This window comes from Tripterygium wilfordii, chromosome 9 (assembly GCF_013401445.1).
Source record: "Tripterygium wilfordii isolate XIE 37 chromosome 9, ASM1340144v1, whole genome shotgun sequence".
Lineage (NCBI taxonomy): Eukaryota > Viridiplantae > Streptophyta > Magnoliopsida > Celastrales > Celastraceae > Tripterygium > Tripterygium wilfordii.
This window is the reverse complement of record NC_052240.1, coordinates 10098196-10112913: the sequence shown is the minus strand read 5'-3', so window position 1 is coordinate 10112913 and position 14718 is coordinate 10098196. Positions and strand designations below refer to the sequence as shown.

The window sequence follows — 14718 nt, the reverse complement described above, 5'->3', positions numbered from 1 at the left end:
GAAAAAAATTGTGAGGAGAACTTGACAGATGAGGCTAACTTAGATTTCTGTTGGCGATGGATACCACCTTGTATGCTGCTTGGTAATGATACGCTGTTTGAGAGAGCTTTGCGTATTTTTCTTTCTATCACTACTTGCTACATTTTAGTGTGATATGATATTGTTTCTAAGATTGATTGTTGTTCTATTCCTATCTCTGTTTTTGTTCTTGCTTGATATTGTCATTGGTGATTAGTTGATTGAAAATCTTGTGTTATTTGACTTGGTTGGTTGCCATCTTTTGTGCTACTTGTTATCTTTGTTTGTCATCATGTCTCAACCTAGAGATGATGTTAGTGGGTGTGGGTCTAATAGAGACGGGAGAGGTAGTGATATAAATGCGAGTGATGTGGGGAGTGTACGTGGGGGTGATATGAATCTTAATGCATTGCGTCGTCTTTTGCAACATGTGAATATTGATGAGTTGATGAATCCGGTGTAAGGGCAAGATGCCCAAGTTGGCAATGTCCAAAATGCGCCAAATGCGTAAAATTTGCCAAATGTTCAAGTTGAGCATGCTTTGCAAAATGCACCTCAACCACTTCAACAAGACAATGCGGTGCAATTTGTCCCGCAAAATGTTTATCAACCTCCCAATATGCCTTCCCCATATAATTATGTGCATCCCATGTATTACAATATGCCTCAAATGTCACAAGTACCACAATATGCTCACTTTGGGCAAAACATTCATGCACCTCCTCCTATGGAGTACAGTCATGCCCAAACCCAATAGCATTGCACTTTGAGGGAGTTTACGCATCTCGCATGACAAACTCAACCTTCTTGCATCATCATACCATCAAACCAACAAAATGTGAGTCTTAAACCGTCAATGTTCCAAATGATTCTCAAATTCCATGGAATGGAATCGGAACGACCATATTCACATGTGCGTGAAATAAACTGAACCAATCAAAATATTAAATACTATAATTATATATATATATACACACTAATAAACTGATAAAATAATACTAGTATTAATAGTATAATAGAGACTTATTTTATAATTATTTTACTTACATTACAATTACTAATTGCCAATTAGACTTAGTCAATGACTCGACAAACTCTCTCTGTTAGGGAACAGCCGCAGACAACGCCTCTCTCTCATCGTTAGACTCGCAGTGCTCTCACCGTCTCTGCCTCTCACTCTCTCTTACGGTCTTACAACCACTCTCTACTGCCTCCCTCCGTCTCTTCAAGTCCAATGACTCATGAATCTCCAGCCAGGTTCCTCTTCAATGGTCTCTACAAGTCTAGATCTTTTGCTAATTTAGACTTTGTTAGGTCTTATTCTTGAGTTACTGATTTGAATCTCATGTTGATTTGTTAATTTCGGCTTGGATCATATCCTCTACTCCTGTAAATGATCATATCTTCTCGCATTATTATTTTTTTTTTTAAATTTCAGTGAAAATTAACAACGAATCTGTATAACCCAACTAAGCCGACAGAAGCCGAATAATCGGTATTCAGTAATATTTTTCTTATTTGGTCAGCTTTGGTTTTTCACAAATGAAAAACCGAAAATTACGACTCGGTTTAAATAATTACCTCAAATAACCGACCGATTGACAGTCCTACTCCAAAATTCAAACCAAACACATTATTTCCTCTATTTCTCAAAACGGCAAAGGTTAAGGTCGTCTGGGCGTTTTATAAAACACCAGACGAACTCAATCAGTTGCGGCACTGATGATAAGGAGAAGAAGATAATGGAAATAGCCGTGAAGACCTTCTTCCCGGGTTTAAACTCCAAGGTACACTGACCAATCACTTCTTGGCAACAAATATTTGAAATGCGCGTAAAATTCTGCAAATGGGTTCAGTGTAATTTTCGACTTGCGATTTTTTGCTTTTGATATTCTCACGAAGTATATATATGATGGACTGCAGTCTGCAGACGATGATGTTTTCTTTTAAACTCTTTTATATCATTTCACTTGTTCATCAATTCTCTCTCTGTCTCTCTATACGAAGCCCTAGCGGCAGCTCGTCTTAGTTCATCTTCCGCTTCGTCTTCATCACTTCATCAGCATCTTCGTCTCTTCGATTCTTCCACAGAGTTCAGCCAACGCTGGCAGCTTTGTCTTCCACCCGCCATCCCTTCGGGATTCTCTCTATACATCGAAGTTTCGAACAAGTGGGTTTCTTAACTTTCTTTGGTGATTGTTCGTGTTAAATTTCACACTTTCTTGATCTTCTCATCCTCTCTTGAGTTGATTTCACTATATTTTCGGGCATGTCTCTGTAAGACTGTAACTCTTGCTCATCACAGTTTTGCTAATTGCTATGATTTGTTGTGGTTTATGATCTGTAACAGATACTATCTATTGGGTAATTGCTATGATTTCACTCTTTTTTTTTACTTCTCAAGTATCTGTGGCAAATATGCCTTGTGAGAGTGATCTAGTTCTTGTTTTTCTTATATGCGTTTTAGCTTTTACTGTTGATTAATGTTGTTTCCTCTTCTTGTTAGTCTTTGTGAAGGATCTCTCATAGTCTCATTACTTGATTTTGACATCTGAAGAAAATTCTTCTGTTTGCTCTGATTTTTCCAATTATTACTTTAAGCTACTTCGTAGTATGAGAGTTACTTGCCATAAAACTGTAACTGAATCGAAACCGATCCGGATAAATCGGTTAACCGTAGTTAACGGTTTTGGATTCATAAAATACAAAACCGTACTTTCCGGATTGGTTATGGTTTGACCTTGATGGTCCGGTTAACCGGATTATGCACAACCCATCTTTTAGTGACCTGTATACACTAAACCCTTTTATATTCTCTACCAAACAAACACCGAGCCCAGGTCCCATTTAGTAAAACTGTGCCCTTTTTCAAATATTGACGAAGAAGAAGTTTGCTCTCTGATCCCTAACGCTATCTCCATGGCTGCCTTGGCGAAGATGATAATGATACCAACTGCTTCTCCGGTACGACATTTTCAACATTCCAATGTAAGAATCCCCACTTTGAAACAAACGAGTGTAAATTATTAACAGCTAAAAATACACTTTAACTACATCCTATGCTTTTTTTTACGCGCTTTTTACTGCTTGTTGTGGCAGTTGATTTCTTCTAGTTGGAGTTGCTGTCATGGCCATGCTTCTCATTTCCCTCAAAGCAACAACAAAAGCTTAATTCTTTGTGGTACCCAACAAAACCTTTTCAGGTATCATCCGCACTCCACTTCGATTTCACCTATCCTCGGTTGGGTATGCGTATTTTGATAATAAGTTGTTTGATTTTTCTCAGCTCGGCCGTCTCTACTAATATCCATTGGAGGGTATCAAAATGTGCATACCAACCCGTGTGTGCTTCTGGGTTAGGTGAATTTTCAGCCTTTGGTTACATTTCTTTGTGAGTGCCTATGGTGTTGTGTGTGGCATTGCATTGATTTTTTTTTTTTTTTTGGCATTATTAGGTTTGGAGGCATCAATTATAGATCCGGAGGATAAGGCAGCATTAAATTTGAAAGATGCAAAGATAGTTGTGGTGTCTCAATACGAAAATGAGCTAGAGGTGCCATTGGGTTTTAGCTTATGTCATTGTCAATAACCCTTTTTTAGTAGTCAATTACTGTTCCTCTTCTCCATTACAATCCACTGCATGTTAATTCCATTTGACATAGTTGGTTTGATGATCTTTGATATAAGTTACAATGCACCTGCATTTTATCCTTAGAGTGAATTGAGTTTTCCATGAATCGAGTCTTCCAGGCTTTAGTCAACTGTAGATATAGATAAAAGAATGAGTGGCCAAAGGCCAAAGAGACAATAATCTCTTATGGATTTGGTTGACTCCAATTTTTTTGGAATGAAGGCTTGATGAGATTCCATTTATATAATCTCCAAGTTTCATGAGATAAGGTTCTAATTGGTATTGTGGAATGTAAGTAGTATTTCTAGCTCGAGTCCTACACATTTTAAGAGCATCGCTATTATTATGAATGCCAATTCAATATTTTCAATTTAGGTTTTCGACCTCATGTTGCTAAATTCTCTTGATCTTTCAATTGTCAGCTAAGAGTGGATTTGAATGGGGATGAGACACAAAAATCATTTGATAAGATTTTGAGAGAGTTGGCTAGTACGGCACCACCAATTGCAGGATTTCGAAGGCAAAAAGGAGGTAATACATTTATGTATCATGTATGAACAAAATAAAGTTCCCATCTTGATCAGTTTCTCATGTTCCTTGTAAGTCCAATCAGAGTGTTATAGCTTGTATTTCTCAAATTGCATATGTTTTTTTTGTGTATAAATATGTTAAATTTGACATACTATATCAACGCGTCGATGACATACGAAATCCTAAGGCTCCTTAGTCCTTATAACTTTATGGAACTTTAATAATTGACTGATCATTTTTACAGATTAATTATACCTAGATTATTTTTTTTACCCATTTTCTTTTAATTAGATCACGTAGCTTTACTTTGTTCATACAAATTCATGAACATGATCTGAAAGATATAGTAACATCATTGCATAGAATTAGAAGTGTGAAGCTGTTCTGGCAAAAAAAAATTGAAGCTTTTATTGTCAATTTTTGTGTGACAAAATTATTCTACAAAAACTCAAACTTCTCAAACCTATTGACTAAGGTTAGCAGCATTATAATATATCAGCATTATAATATATCTAGTTATCTACACTTCTATATCTTGGTTATGCATTTTTGTGTTTCAACCGAATGTGCCTGCATCATTGTACAGCAAAGATACTCATTCTTATTAGATATTGTTCTGGATTCCTGTGGGTTGGCTTATCTGTACATTAATTTTTTAACTTCTGAATTGCGGGCTTCTTCGCACTATTATCATGTTTGTTTCTTCCTAAATTCACATTCCTTTTGTTTTATATTGTTGATTTTCTATGTTAACTGTGCCCTCACAATCCGAATTGTGGCCCTCATTAGAATTTGTAATCATGAATATATGTATAAATAACATATTATTCATGTATACATTTTTCTGAAAAAACAATATGCAATATGTTATTCATATGCACTAAAAGATTGACTTCATCTGTGGTTTTATCTAGATGTGTTTTCTACTTTTCTGGGCCAAAGGGCCCATGAGAATAAAACTGTGCGGGCTAATATGGGCTGCCCCAAAGCGAGCAATATCTACTAGGCCCAGGGAGGGGTAGCTTGTTACATTAGGTATCAGAGCTAAGGCCCCAGAGTTGAGACTTGAGAGTGTGGGACTCACTGGGAAGGAATTGAAGTGCATAATATAATAAACTAAATCTCCTAACCTAGTGAACGCATTTTCTAGGCCAAAGGGCCCAGGAGAACAAATCCAGGTGGACTAGTATGGGTTGGTCCAAAGCGGACAATATTCACTAGGACCATGGAGGGGCAGGCTGTTACATGTTGTGTTCTTTTCATCAATCAAAAGTACATGATTTGGTGCTTGATCATTTTGATATGCCAGCACTCATTAAAATGGATTCGACTTGATCAGTATTTTGAAAACATTGCAAGTGTGAGTGGAGATCTCGTTTGATAAATGTGATCGACTTAATCAGTATTTTTGAAAATATTGCAAGTGTGAGTTAGAATATCGTTCAATGAGATCGACATCATCAGTATTTTTGAAAACATTGCAAGTGTGAGTATAGAATATCGTTCAATAATACTGTCATTTCCTTTCGTTCATACCTTGTGGCTTCTATGCAGCTAATGAGCTATTCAGCTCATGAATACTGACATAATTATGTTTTCTTTCTACATGGGAGCGAATCCAGGGAAAACAACACAGGTGAGTGGTTGCAACTCTTTATTACTATATCAACCGTATTCAAGTATATGTAAGGACATAGTTTTTTGCTCCCATGTCTAGTCAATGAGTAATTTGACTACCATTTTCGTTCCCCGATACATTCGTTGCTTAAAATTCAGGGAAAGAGCTTCAATGATTGATAAAGTTCGAATAGGGGGGATAGATACTTCTTTTATTAGAAAGCTGGAATGACAATAACTCACATTCACTTGCTTTTTTTTGTTACTAATATAACTAGACTTATCAGGAAAGAAAACTAATAATGGTAATGAGATATAGGTCATTGAACACCCTTAGCTTTTGGCATGTAGGTCAAAGTGATGCATATGCATAAGACTATACTTGCGAGATCTTGTATAGGTGGGAGTTGGAAATGAAGATGAAGACCTAAAAAGACGGGTCTTTAAATAGGAAGTTGATAACAAGTTGAGATCTTGTAAAAGATTCACAACCCGAGATTCAAATCGTACAGATTGGGTTTTGCAACTAACAACAAAGATTGGTTGATGCATCTAAAACTTAGGTTAGGGGGAGAGAGAGTGGCATATAGGCGAAGATAAGGAACGATAAAGAAAGAGAGGAGGAAGAGATTTGATTGAGGAGGAAGAGATTTGATTCAGGACGATGAAGAAAGAAAGAGGTTTGTGGATTTTGAGTTTTTTTATTCCAAATATAAATATATTACATGTCATTTTTGTAAATGGTTTGTGTACGCCAGATCATCAAAATTAGTTGACATGTGACATTTAAATGCCAGATCAATAATTCTCGCCGTGAAATTGATCGGAATTAGCCTGGAGTGACCTAATTGCTAAAATTAGAAATATTGAATGACTTAATTTGAAAATTTTTTCTTTCAGTGACCCAATTGCATACGAGGGTATCTTTTAGTGACATATATGCACTTAACCCGAATATAAAAATAGGTGGATACTGGATTGGGCAATCTTCATAATGAGTTAATAACCTGTTAACAGAGATGAAATCGTATCTCGTATTATTGAATAAGAAAGCAGAATACAAGAGTATATATACAACAAAACTCATGATAAGACGAAACTACCCCTCAAGACTAAAATGTACATATACACATCTCTAACATAACCTCTTGTAGCCTCCAAAGTTCAAACCAAACACACCATTTCCTATATTTCTCAAAACGACAAAGGTTAAGGTCGTGTGGACTTTCTATAAAACACTATTAAAAATCGGTCTTGTGACACAGACGGACTCAAGCATTTGCAGTACTGATGATAAGGAGAAGAAGATAATGGAAATAGCCGTGAAGACCTTCCCGGGTTTAAACTCCAAGGTAAACTGACCAATCACTTCTTGGCAACAAATATTTGAAATGCACGTAAAATTATGCATATGGGTTCAGTGTAATTTTGGACTTGCGATTTTTTGCTTTTGATATTCTCACAAAGTATATATGATGGACTGTAGACGATGATTTTTTGTTTTTTTTCTTCTTTCTGTTTTCTCAGATAATAAGTAGCAGACAAAGAGTTGATGTTTGTATCCCAAAATTTTCTTGTAAAAGGGTATCCTTTTCTGCTCAAGTGGGACATATCACTGGTGGGGTTTGGAGAAGAAGGTAATATTGCACTCCTCCCATGTACTTTTTTTGTGAATTTTTTGATTGTTCAATAGGAGCCAACATCTCAGCTAGTGATGCTCATCCAATTTTGTAATCAAGATTGGAAAAAACAATATGCATATACCTTCTTTGACAACATAAGTGAGTTGTTTGGAGAGGCATTTAGGAGATCAATAGTTTGTTTTCTTCTTCGGTAAAGTAGCAACCTTATTGATTGTCAATAATTGAATTTTTTTGTTGCATTGAGTTTGGTAATTTATATTTTATAGCTTATCTAACTTGAATTCTCGGAGACCCACCTTCTCTCATGTTATGTTATCATTTCTTCTCTCAGCTCATCTTACTGGCATATGTCAATTGAAAGTTGGGTGTGATGGGTTATCTAGCATTCTAGCTTAAATTCTCACCAAAAAAAAACCCACCTCCTTCTCTCATGTTATGTTCTCATAGCTTCTGTCATAACTATTCAGTTCATTTCAAAGGTTTCATGTGCTGATTGAAGTTGGCTATAAAGATGTGACTTTGTATGATTGTGCTGTATATCTTACTGTTGTAATATATATGTTTGTTTGGTTGATTTCAATGGATCATTGTATTAATTCTTTTTTTGTATTTTGGCTCTTCAGTCTTATCTGCTGTTTCTTACAATCACAAGTGTTTAAGCACCAACAGTTGTCTGTCTTTCGTTTTGATCTTTGGTATCTCCTTCCATATTCAGGGAATGCTGTAGATTCTCTCATGCTCTCTGTGCTGTCTTGGCAGGTGGAAATTCAATTTCCTCATTTTCAAGTAGTGACTAAACGTCTTTCCTTTTCTTCTGTTATAACTTCGATTAACTAAATGGTTCCGCTTCAATTAGGTGCAGAAGAGGTTGAAGTATCGTCTTCTCAATTTGAAGACTTCTCAATTACATCCACCAGTATAAATGAGGGTAAAGAACTAAAGGTACGGTCAACTTTGTTACAGAAGTTGGAAATCAAATAGTGCTGAATTGAAATATGATATGGGCTACCGTAAACAAAATATTCTGACTCTGCTCGTAACAGAGTTTCTGAAGGTATGACCCATTATTCTTGTGGGATTAATTACATCACATGATGCTGAAATGAAATATCATATGGGGCATATCAGTGAATCAATTCTACCTAGTTTGATATTAGAAGGTTATGTTTGCAGATGCATGGATTTTATTGATTTCTTTGCTTTATGTAACTAGTTGTAAGTTATCTTAATAAAAAAATTTTACCCAGATAAGCTTAAATGTGTTTGGTGCCAAAACTCGAGTGATATTTGACAATATTTTTGACAAGATGGTTGCCGCAGCCCAGCCAATTCCAGGCTTTCGAAGAGTAAAAGGAGGTACGTTTTTTAACTGGCTAGAGTGGAGTTTTTTTCTAACACCTATTACCAAACCTCAACCAGCATGCAGCAACTTGATTGTGCCGGTGCGTGTGTGAATAGTGTTTTCATAATAATGGCACCCTCTTAGACAGAGATTGACCATCATGGACTCAATTCAAATTATGTTATTATCACTTTCCTATTTTATGCGGCTCTTTTTCGTTGCTTCTATGTCATGGTTGACTTATTGTGGTTTGATATGTGTTTGCACTGACAAAATGGGGTTGGAGTATGGTGGGTCTTTTGACGAATAGCCATCAGAAAAGAAAAAAAAATTTGTGATGAAATTTGTGTGTTTGAGTAATGAACTTGAGAATGGTTCACCTTATGCATCATTTGTGGCATTTTTGCAAGGGCCAATCGTGACATTTTATATTCATCGTCACCATCATCATCCAAGCCTTTATCCCAAAAATTTAGAGTCGGCTATCTATGAGAAAATCAAACAGAATCAACTACGTGTATTCGTTTTCGCTATTCATTTCTATCTAGGATCATATTTTCATCAACTTCTATTGAATCCATATACTTTCTTACTAATGGAGGTGTTTTTCCTTTTATCCATATTTTTTACGAGTCCCCTTAACAAAAATATAGCCTCCATTGTGGATCTTCCCGACGTAAAACCTAATTTGTTTTCGGATATCGTAGACAACGATCTCAATCTCTGTTGCTCAACTTTTTCTCAAAGTTTCAATGTGGCTCATAAGTTTGATACTTCTACAATTGTTACAACTTTGGATATTATCTTTGTTCTTGTATATAGGTACTATAGTGCTTCTCCTCCCTTCGTCATGCATCATACATGTCTTAATAATTTGATTAAACAATTTAGTGAGCCATACTATACTTGCATCTCCTACGTATTTTCACACTTCAAATGGAATTCCATCATTTTCCATGACTTTAGCCCCTTTCATTCTCTTTATGGCATCATTTCAATCATCTTAATATGTCTTATAAACCAAGTATCCTTATTCTATGGAGAGATGAAGATATTTGATGTTTCCTCCTTGGCTGCCATTAAGCAGCTCATTGAGGTAACTTCTCCTTCTATCATCTATATCTTTGATGCATTTTACATGATTTAGGTCCCTAGTTTTCAATGCTCGTGTTTTAGCTAACATATAAATATATTTTTCCATCTCTTGTATCTAAATTGTTATATAACCCAGTATACTAGGCAGCACTGACACGTCAAATTGGGTCTCGCACTGAGTGCGGCGGGGACACAGGAGCGGCACTGATTCGGCAAAATGCGTATGGGACGCAGCAATCCCGCATAACAGAAGAGAGAGAAGGGGAGAGAGAAGTTTAAAGGAATTTTTCTAAAATAAAAATAAAAAAAAAACAAAAGAGAGGAAGGTTAAAGGCACACAGTTTGAGAACATGGGCTTTCAAAGTAGACAATCAATAGTGGGTTGGTTTTTCGTGCCACTACACTTTGAAAAGAATACAAATTGTATTGCACCAAACACCAAAGTTAACTAAACTCCAAACTACAAAGTCAACCTAGGCATCCTCTATTAACTTTTTATTGTTCTGCCGCAATTAAGTGGAACCCCATGGAGTCCTTACACCTTTTTTTGGCAGTACAACTTTTCTTCTTCCTCTAATACCCAATAGTGAATACATAACAATTATTTATCAATAAAACTCTTTTGATTAATATATAAAGAACATATTTTTTATATGCCGAGTCCCCCGCACCCGCATCCTGGATTCTTTGAGAATTTACGAATCCCCGTATCCCTACATTCGAGTCGATGCTGCCTAGCCAGTATATGCTTTGTGACGTGTTTCTCCTATAATATGCTTAGCTTCTTTTTTGGCCGATTTGTGCATTTCGTAACTATATGTAACTTCATATAACATTCTCTCTCAGTTCTAATTGTTTTTTAACATTCTCATTCCACCATCATGTTTCTTTACTTTTGGGTATAGGGCCTTTCGATTCACCAAGTACTTCTTTTGCTAGTACTTCTTTTGCTACTTGTTTGATACAAACCGTTATCTCTCCCCACATGGAGTTCGTCTCCCCAATCAAACTCCAATTTTTATTCTCAAGTAATTTCTTCCTAAAAGCTACACACTTATCCTTTCTAGATTCCACCACTTAATCTTACACTCTCGTGTTACTCTACTTCATCTAGGTAATTTCTTAAAGTATATGCCCACCACTACCATTTTATGTTGCATGGTTAGACTCTTTCTCGGAATCACTTTACAGTACTTACAAACTCTTCTAACTTTCGCATAAGATGAAATCTATCTTACTAGAGTTATCCACACTCTTAAAGGTAATTAAATGTGATTCTCTCTTCTTAAACCAGATATTTACTAGACATAGTCATATGATACGACAAACTCTCAAATAGTTTCAATAGCCTCGTTTTTATCCTCAAACTCGTAACCTCCATGTACACTATTTCCAAATCTCTCTCTACATGTCTATTTAGGTCTCTTGCTAAAAATATTTTCTCCTTACTTGGAATGCCCCGAACAATCTCATTGAGGTACTTCCAAAATTATTTTTTGATATTTTCATCTAATCCTATTTGTGGGGTGGAAGCACGTATAGCATTGATTATCTCCTTCCTTAGCATCAATTTAGTCATTAAGATCCTATCGCATTTTCTTTTTATCTCTACAATGTTTTCTTTTAAAGGGAGAAAATTACTTTCAACAGAGGCCATTCATTGCTTATTACCTCTTTACGTACTCCAGGTCCGTAGTCAATGTGCTTGTCACCTGTAAATTGAAGATGTCTATACTTCTGAAGTTGTTTTTGTCCTATTTTGATATATATATATATAATTAGGCGTTCTATTGAGTATGCATTTTTCTCCTTTTAATAGGTCATTAACTCTTTTTTTTTTTTCCCTCTTTTTCATGTCCTTTTTTGGGATCACTTCCTCTGTGTGTACCATGATCACCTCTCAATTTCAGGAAAGACACCAAATGTAAGTTCTTGTATCCTATGAGGTTAATGTAAGTAATACATTGACCTTACCTGTTATCACTGATTAAGATGGGGAATAAATTTTTTTAGTGTAATTGGAGTCAGTACCAAACCCTGACATTATTGGCCCGAAAGGTTGTTTACCTCAACTCAAATCTTTTTCCAAGCCCTTCTCCTATGCTTGATATAGTGTATAAGGTAAAAGGTAAACAACTCCCTTGCATAACGCTCCCGCAGTGGACAGGGTTGGGGACATGCAAGATGTATGCAACCTTCCCCCGCATAATATGCGGAGAGGCTATTTCCCGGGTTTAAACCCGTGATCTCTACTTCATATAGTGTATCAAACAATAATTTGAATAGTAAATGCAGGTGCTTTTACGATTATATTTACTAGGATTAATATTGCCTTGAGAAATTAATTATCATTATTGTTGATATCATTTTGCTCACTCAGCAATGACAATCTCTTCTCTTGTTGGTAAGCTTCATATTTGTTTTTAGATGTAATATGTACTCTATTTTAAAGAGGGTCCTTTGTAAACTAAACATAGTTGCACTAAATTCTGATCTGTTTTTCCCCCTCATGAGATTCTTGGAATTTTACTCTTGCTTCCTGTGTTTTAACAGATACCTAGAGACATTTTATTGGAAATCCTTGGACCGTCAAGAGTTTACAAGGAAGTAATCAAGAAAATCATCAACACTACTATAGCGGAATATGTTGAGAAGGTGATCCCTATCATGTTCAATTGTGCAGTAAAAACTGATTATGTTTGTGCAGGCTTCATCTTGTTTTTGTTTGGCCTGCCTTCTTTTCTGAATGTTGTTCCTGGATTATTGTTTTACAGCGTTATAGTTGTATTATAATCGCCTTAAGGACTTTATTTTTCTTTGAACAAAATGGAGCCTATTGACTTTATCACTCACTACTTCTGTTTAGCTTGCAGGGAGGGTTGAAAGTCAGCAAAAACTTGAGAGTGGAGCAAAGTTTCGAAGATCTGGAAGACAATTTTGAACCTGGTGAAGATTTCAGCTTTGACGCCGTTGTTCAGCTTCATGAAACAAAATGAAGAATATGTAGACTTCAGAAATCACTCCAATTTTGGGTGCTTTTTGTTGAGCTTATTGAACAAGTTGGTATGCTTTATCCATGCTGAACTTGAAAGTATTAATATGATGCACTCTTAGTAGCAGCAGCTTAGAGAGTTGATGACCGGAACCAATGCAAAACACATTTGGTCCTGGAAATGTAACTTGTAAGTTGGGAATTCTGCACAGAAAAAATCATTGGCAGATGGAAAGGTTTAGACATTATTTTATTGGTTAAGGTACATGTGCACAGTACAATGTGGAGAGTTATGCAGCGAGGACCTCCTCCTATACAATGGCAAGCCACCATTGAATCATTGATGTTGAAAAGAAAGGTCCTTGAATCCACACGGTCCATTTTTTTAAGGGAGGTTCTTCCTCTCGATTAGGTGTTAAAGGATCCTTACATGAATGCTGCAGTCATTGTCCATATATCAATGGCACCTTTGTGCCCTCTTAGTAAAAAGCCATGATGATTTTGTACCTGGAGGCTGGAGTATGTAGTAGTCAAGGGGTGGCAAAACTGTTTGTTCTAACAGGTAAGTACTAAGTAGTTACTACATACATATAGGACTTAGAATAAATTCATAATGCCTTATGTAATCAATAAAATAATGTTTATTATATTTTCATTTTAATTACAAATTCACACGGAAAAAAAAAAAAGAGAAACAGAGTTAAGTATAAAAAATTGCATGATCTAGTGTTTATTAAGTACAATCAAACTTTTAAGGCTCATCATGATCTGTGGAATGCCATTGATCCAATTTCTGTGAATGATATTGATGATTGTAATGAATGATTGATTGAAGAGATGAAAACTTCAAGTATAGAGGATGAATTGTTTTTGCTAATGATGATTTGACATGGGGTGATGTAGCAGCAAGAGCATCAAGGGTTGGAGAAACAATAATAAATACTAGGCGTGCAAGATTGGAAATGGGAATAATGACAAAGGAAGTGGCATCATCAACTTCAAGTAATAGAGTGATAGTTGAAGAGATCCAAGAGAAAAATGAGGATTATGAGGAGTATGTGAAAGAGGATGAGACGGAGGGTTAGAAGAAAAAGAAGAAGAAGAGAATGAGATGGAATAAGACCTAGAGGATTTTTAAGCTTTATGATATATTCATCTTTTTTTAAAGAAAAGTTGTGCCAAGCTTAACTTGGATGTACGCCTAGACGTGTTTGAAGTGATAATTGAAAATTGATCTACAAATTTTGTCGATAATTTTTATATTTTGAAAGTAAATTATCGGAACTTTTTACAAGTATTCTATTATGAACTATGAATCAATCTATAATGAGCCTTTTGTTGGGATCAACTCACCTAGTGAAATATTTTTTTAATTTTGTTGGACCTTTAAAATACAATGACAAGACTAAGCACATTTTATTTGGACATTTTAAAATACAATGACATAACTACACAAATTATGGCACATTTTGTAGTTAAAAATTCAAACAATCATAGAGTTCCGTCTCAAAGCCTCAGAGGATGGAGTTCCATCTCAAATTATGAAAGAAATAAAGGATAATTAATGGACCTTTAAAATTAAAATATAATAATAATAATAGCTTACAAAACTAAGCCCATTTTATCACTAGTACGCTAATTACTTTCTTACCCTTGTTTTATCCACCAATTTGTCTTTGACGGAAGCTGGCCTGGAAAGCATCAGAGGACGGAGATCCTTGGTATTGTGATCGTCGTCATCAAGGTCGGTAGTGGAGAGGATGATGCAAGAGCAACGCTCGAGGGATGTGATGAAAGCGGAAGCTACGTTCGTGCCCACCCAACTTGCAACCCTATCCAACTTCTCGCA

At 35.9% G+C, this 14718-nt stretch overlaps 1 protein-coding gene across 6 annotated transcripts; it reads left to right on the top strand.

Annotated features, from left to right (window-relative positions):
• Nucleotides 1-1736: 1736 nt before the first annotated feature.
• LOC120005624 lies at nucleotides 1737-13130 on the top strand. 6 transcript variants are annotated; one of them, XM_038855383.1, is made up of 16 exons: nucleotides 1737-1805; nucleotides 2026-2188; nucleotides 2956-3006; nucleotides 3118-3221; nucleotides 3305-3378; nucleotides 3474-3571; nucleotides 4072-4180; nucleotides 5803-5816; nucleotides 7063-7149; nucleotides 7325-7434; nucleotides 8156-8199; nucleotides 8297-8382; nucleotides 8688-8796; nucleotides 11788-11801; nucleotides 12431-12532; nucleotides 12751-13130. In XM_038855383.1, the coding sequence occupies exons 3-16, from the start codon at nucleotides 2956-2958 to the stop codon at nucleotides 12871-12873; spliced, it is 1125 nt and encodes a 374-aa protein (XP_038711311.1). In that variant the 5' UTR covers nucleotides 1737-1805; nucleotides 2026-2188; the 3' UTR covers nucleotides 12874-13130. The 6 variants fall into 6 exon arrangements, 5 of the variants coding, with proteins under 5 accessions (XP_038711311.1, XP_038711309.1, XP_038711310.1 ...); XM_038855381.1 differs by having other exon boundaries at nucleotides 2859-3006; XM_038855382.1 differs by having other exon boundaries at nucleotides 2525-3006.
• The last annotated feature ends 1588 nt before the right edge of the window (nucleotides 13131-14718 follow it).

Bases quoted from the DNA above. Each gene is read 5' to 3' on its own strand.
- LOC120005624 (XM_038855378.1), top strand. From the start codon at position 1,761: ATGGAAATAGCCGTGAAGACCTTCTTCCCGGGTTTAAACTCCAAG. The intron at 3,007-3,117 runs GTAAGAATCCCC...TTGTTGTGGCAG, and splicing joins GACATTTTCAACATTCCAAT to TTGATTTCTTCTAGTTGGAG. The intron at 8,200-8,296 runs GTGGAAATTCAA...CGCTTCAATTAG, and splicing joins TCTCTGTGCTGTCTTGGCAG to GTGCAGAAGAGGTTGAAGTA.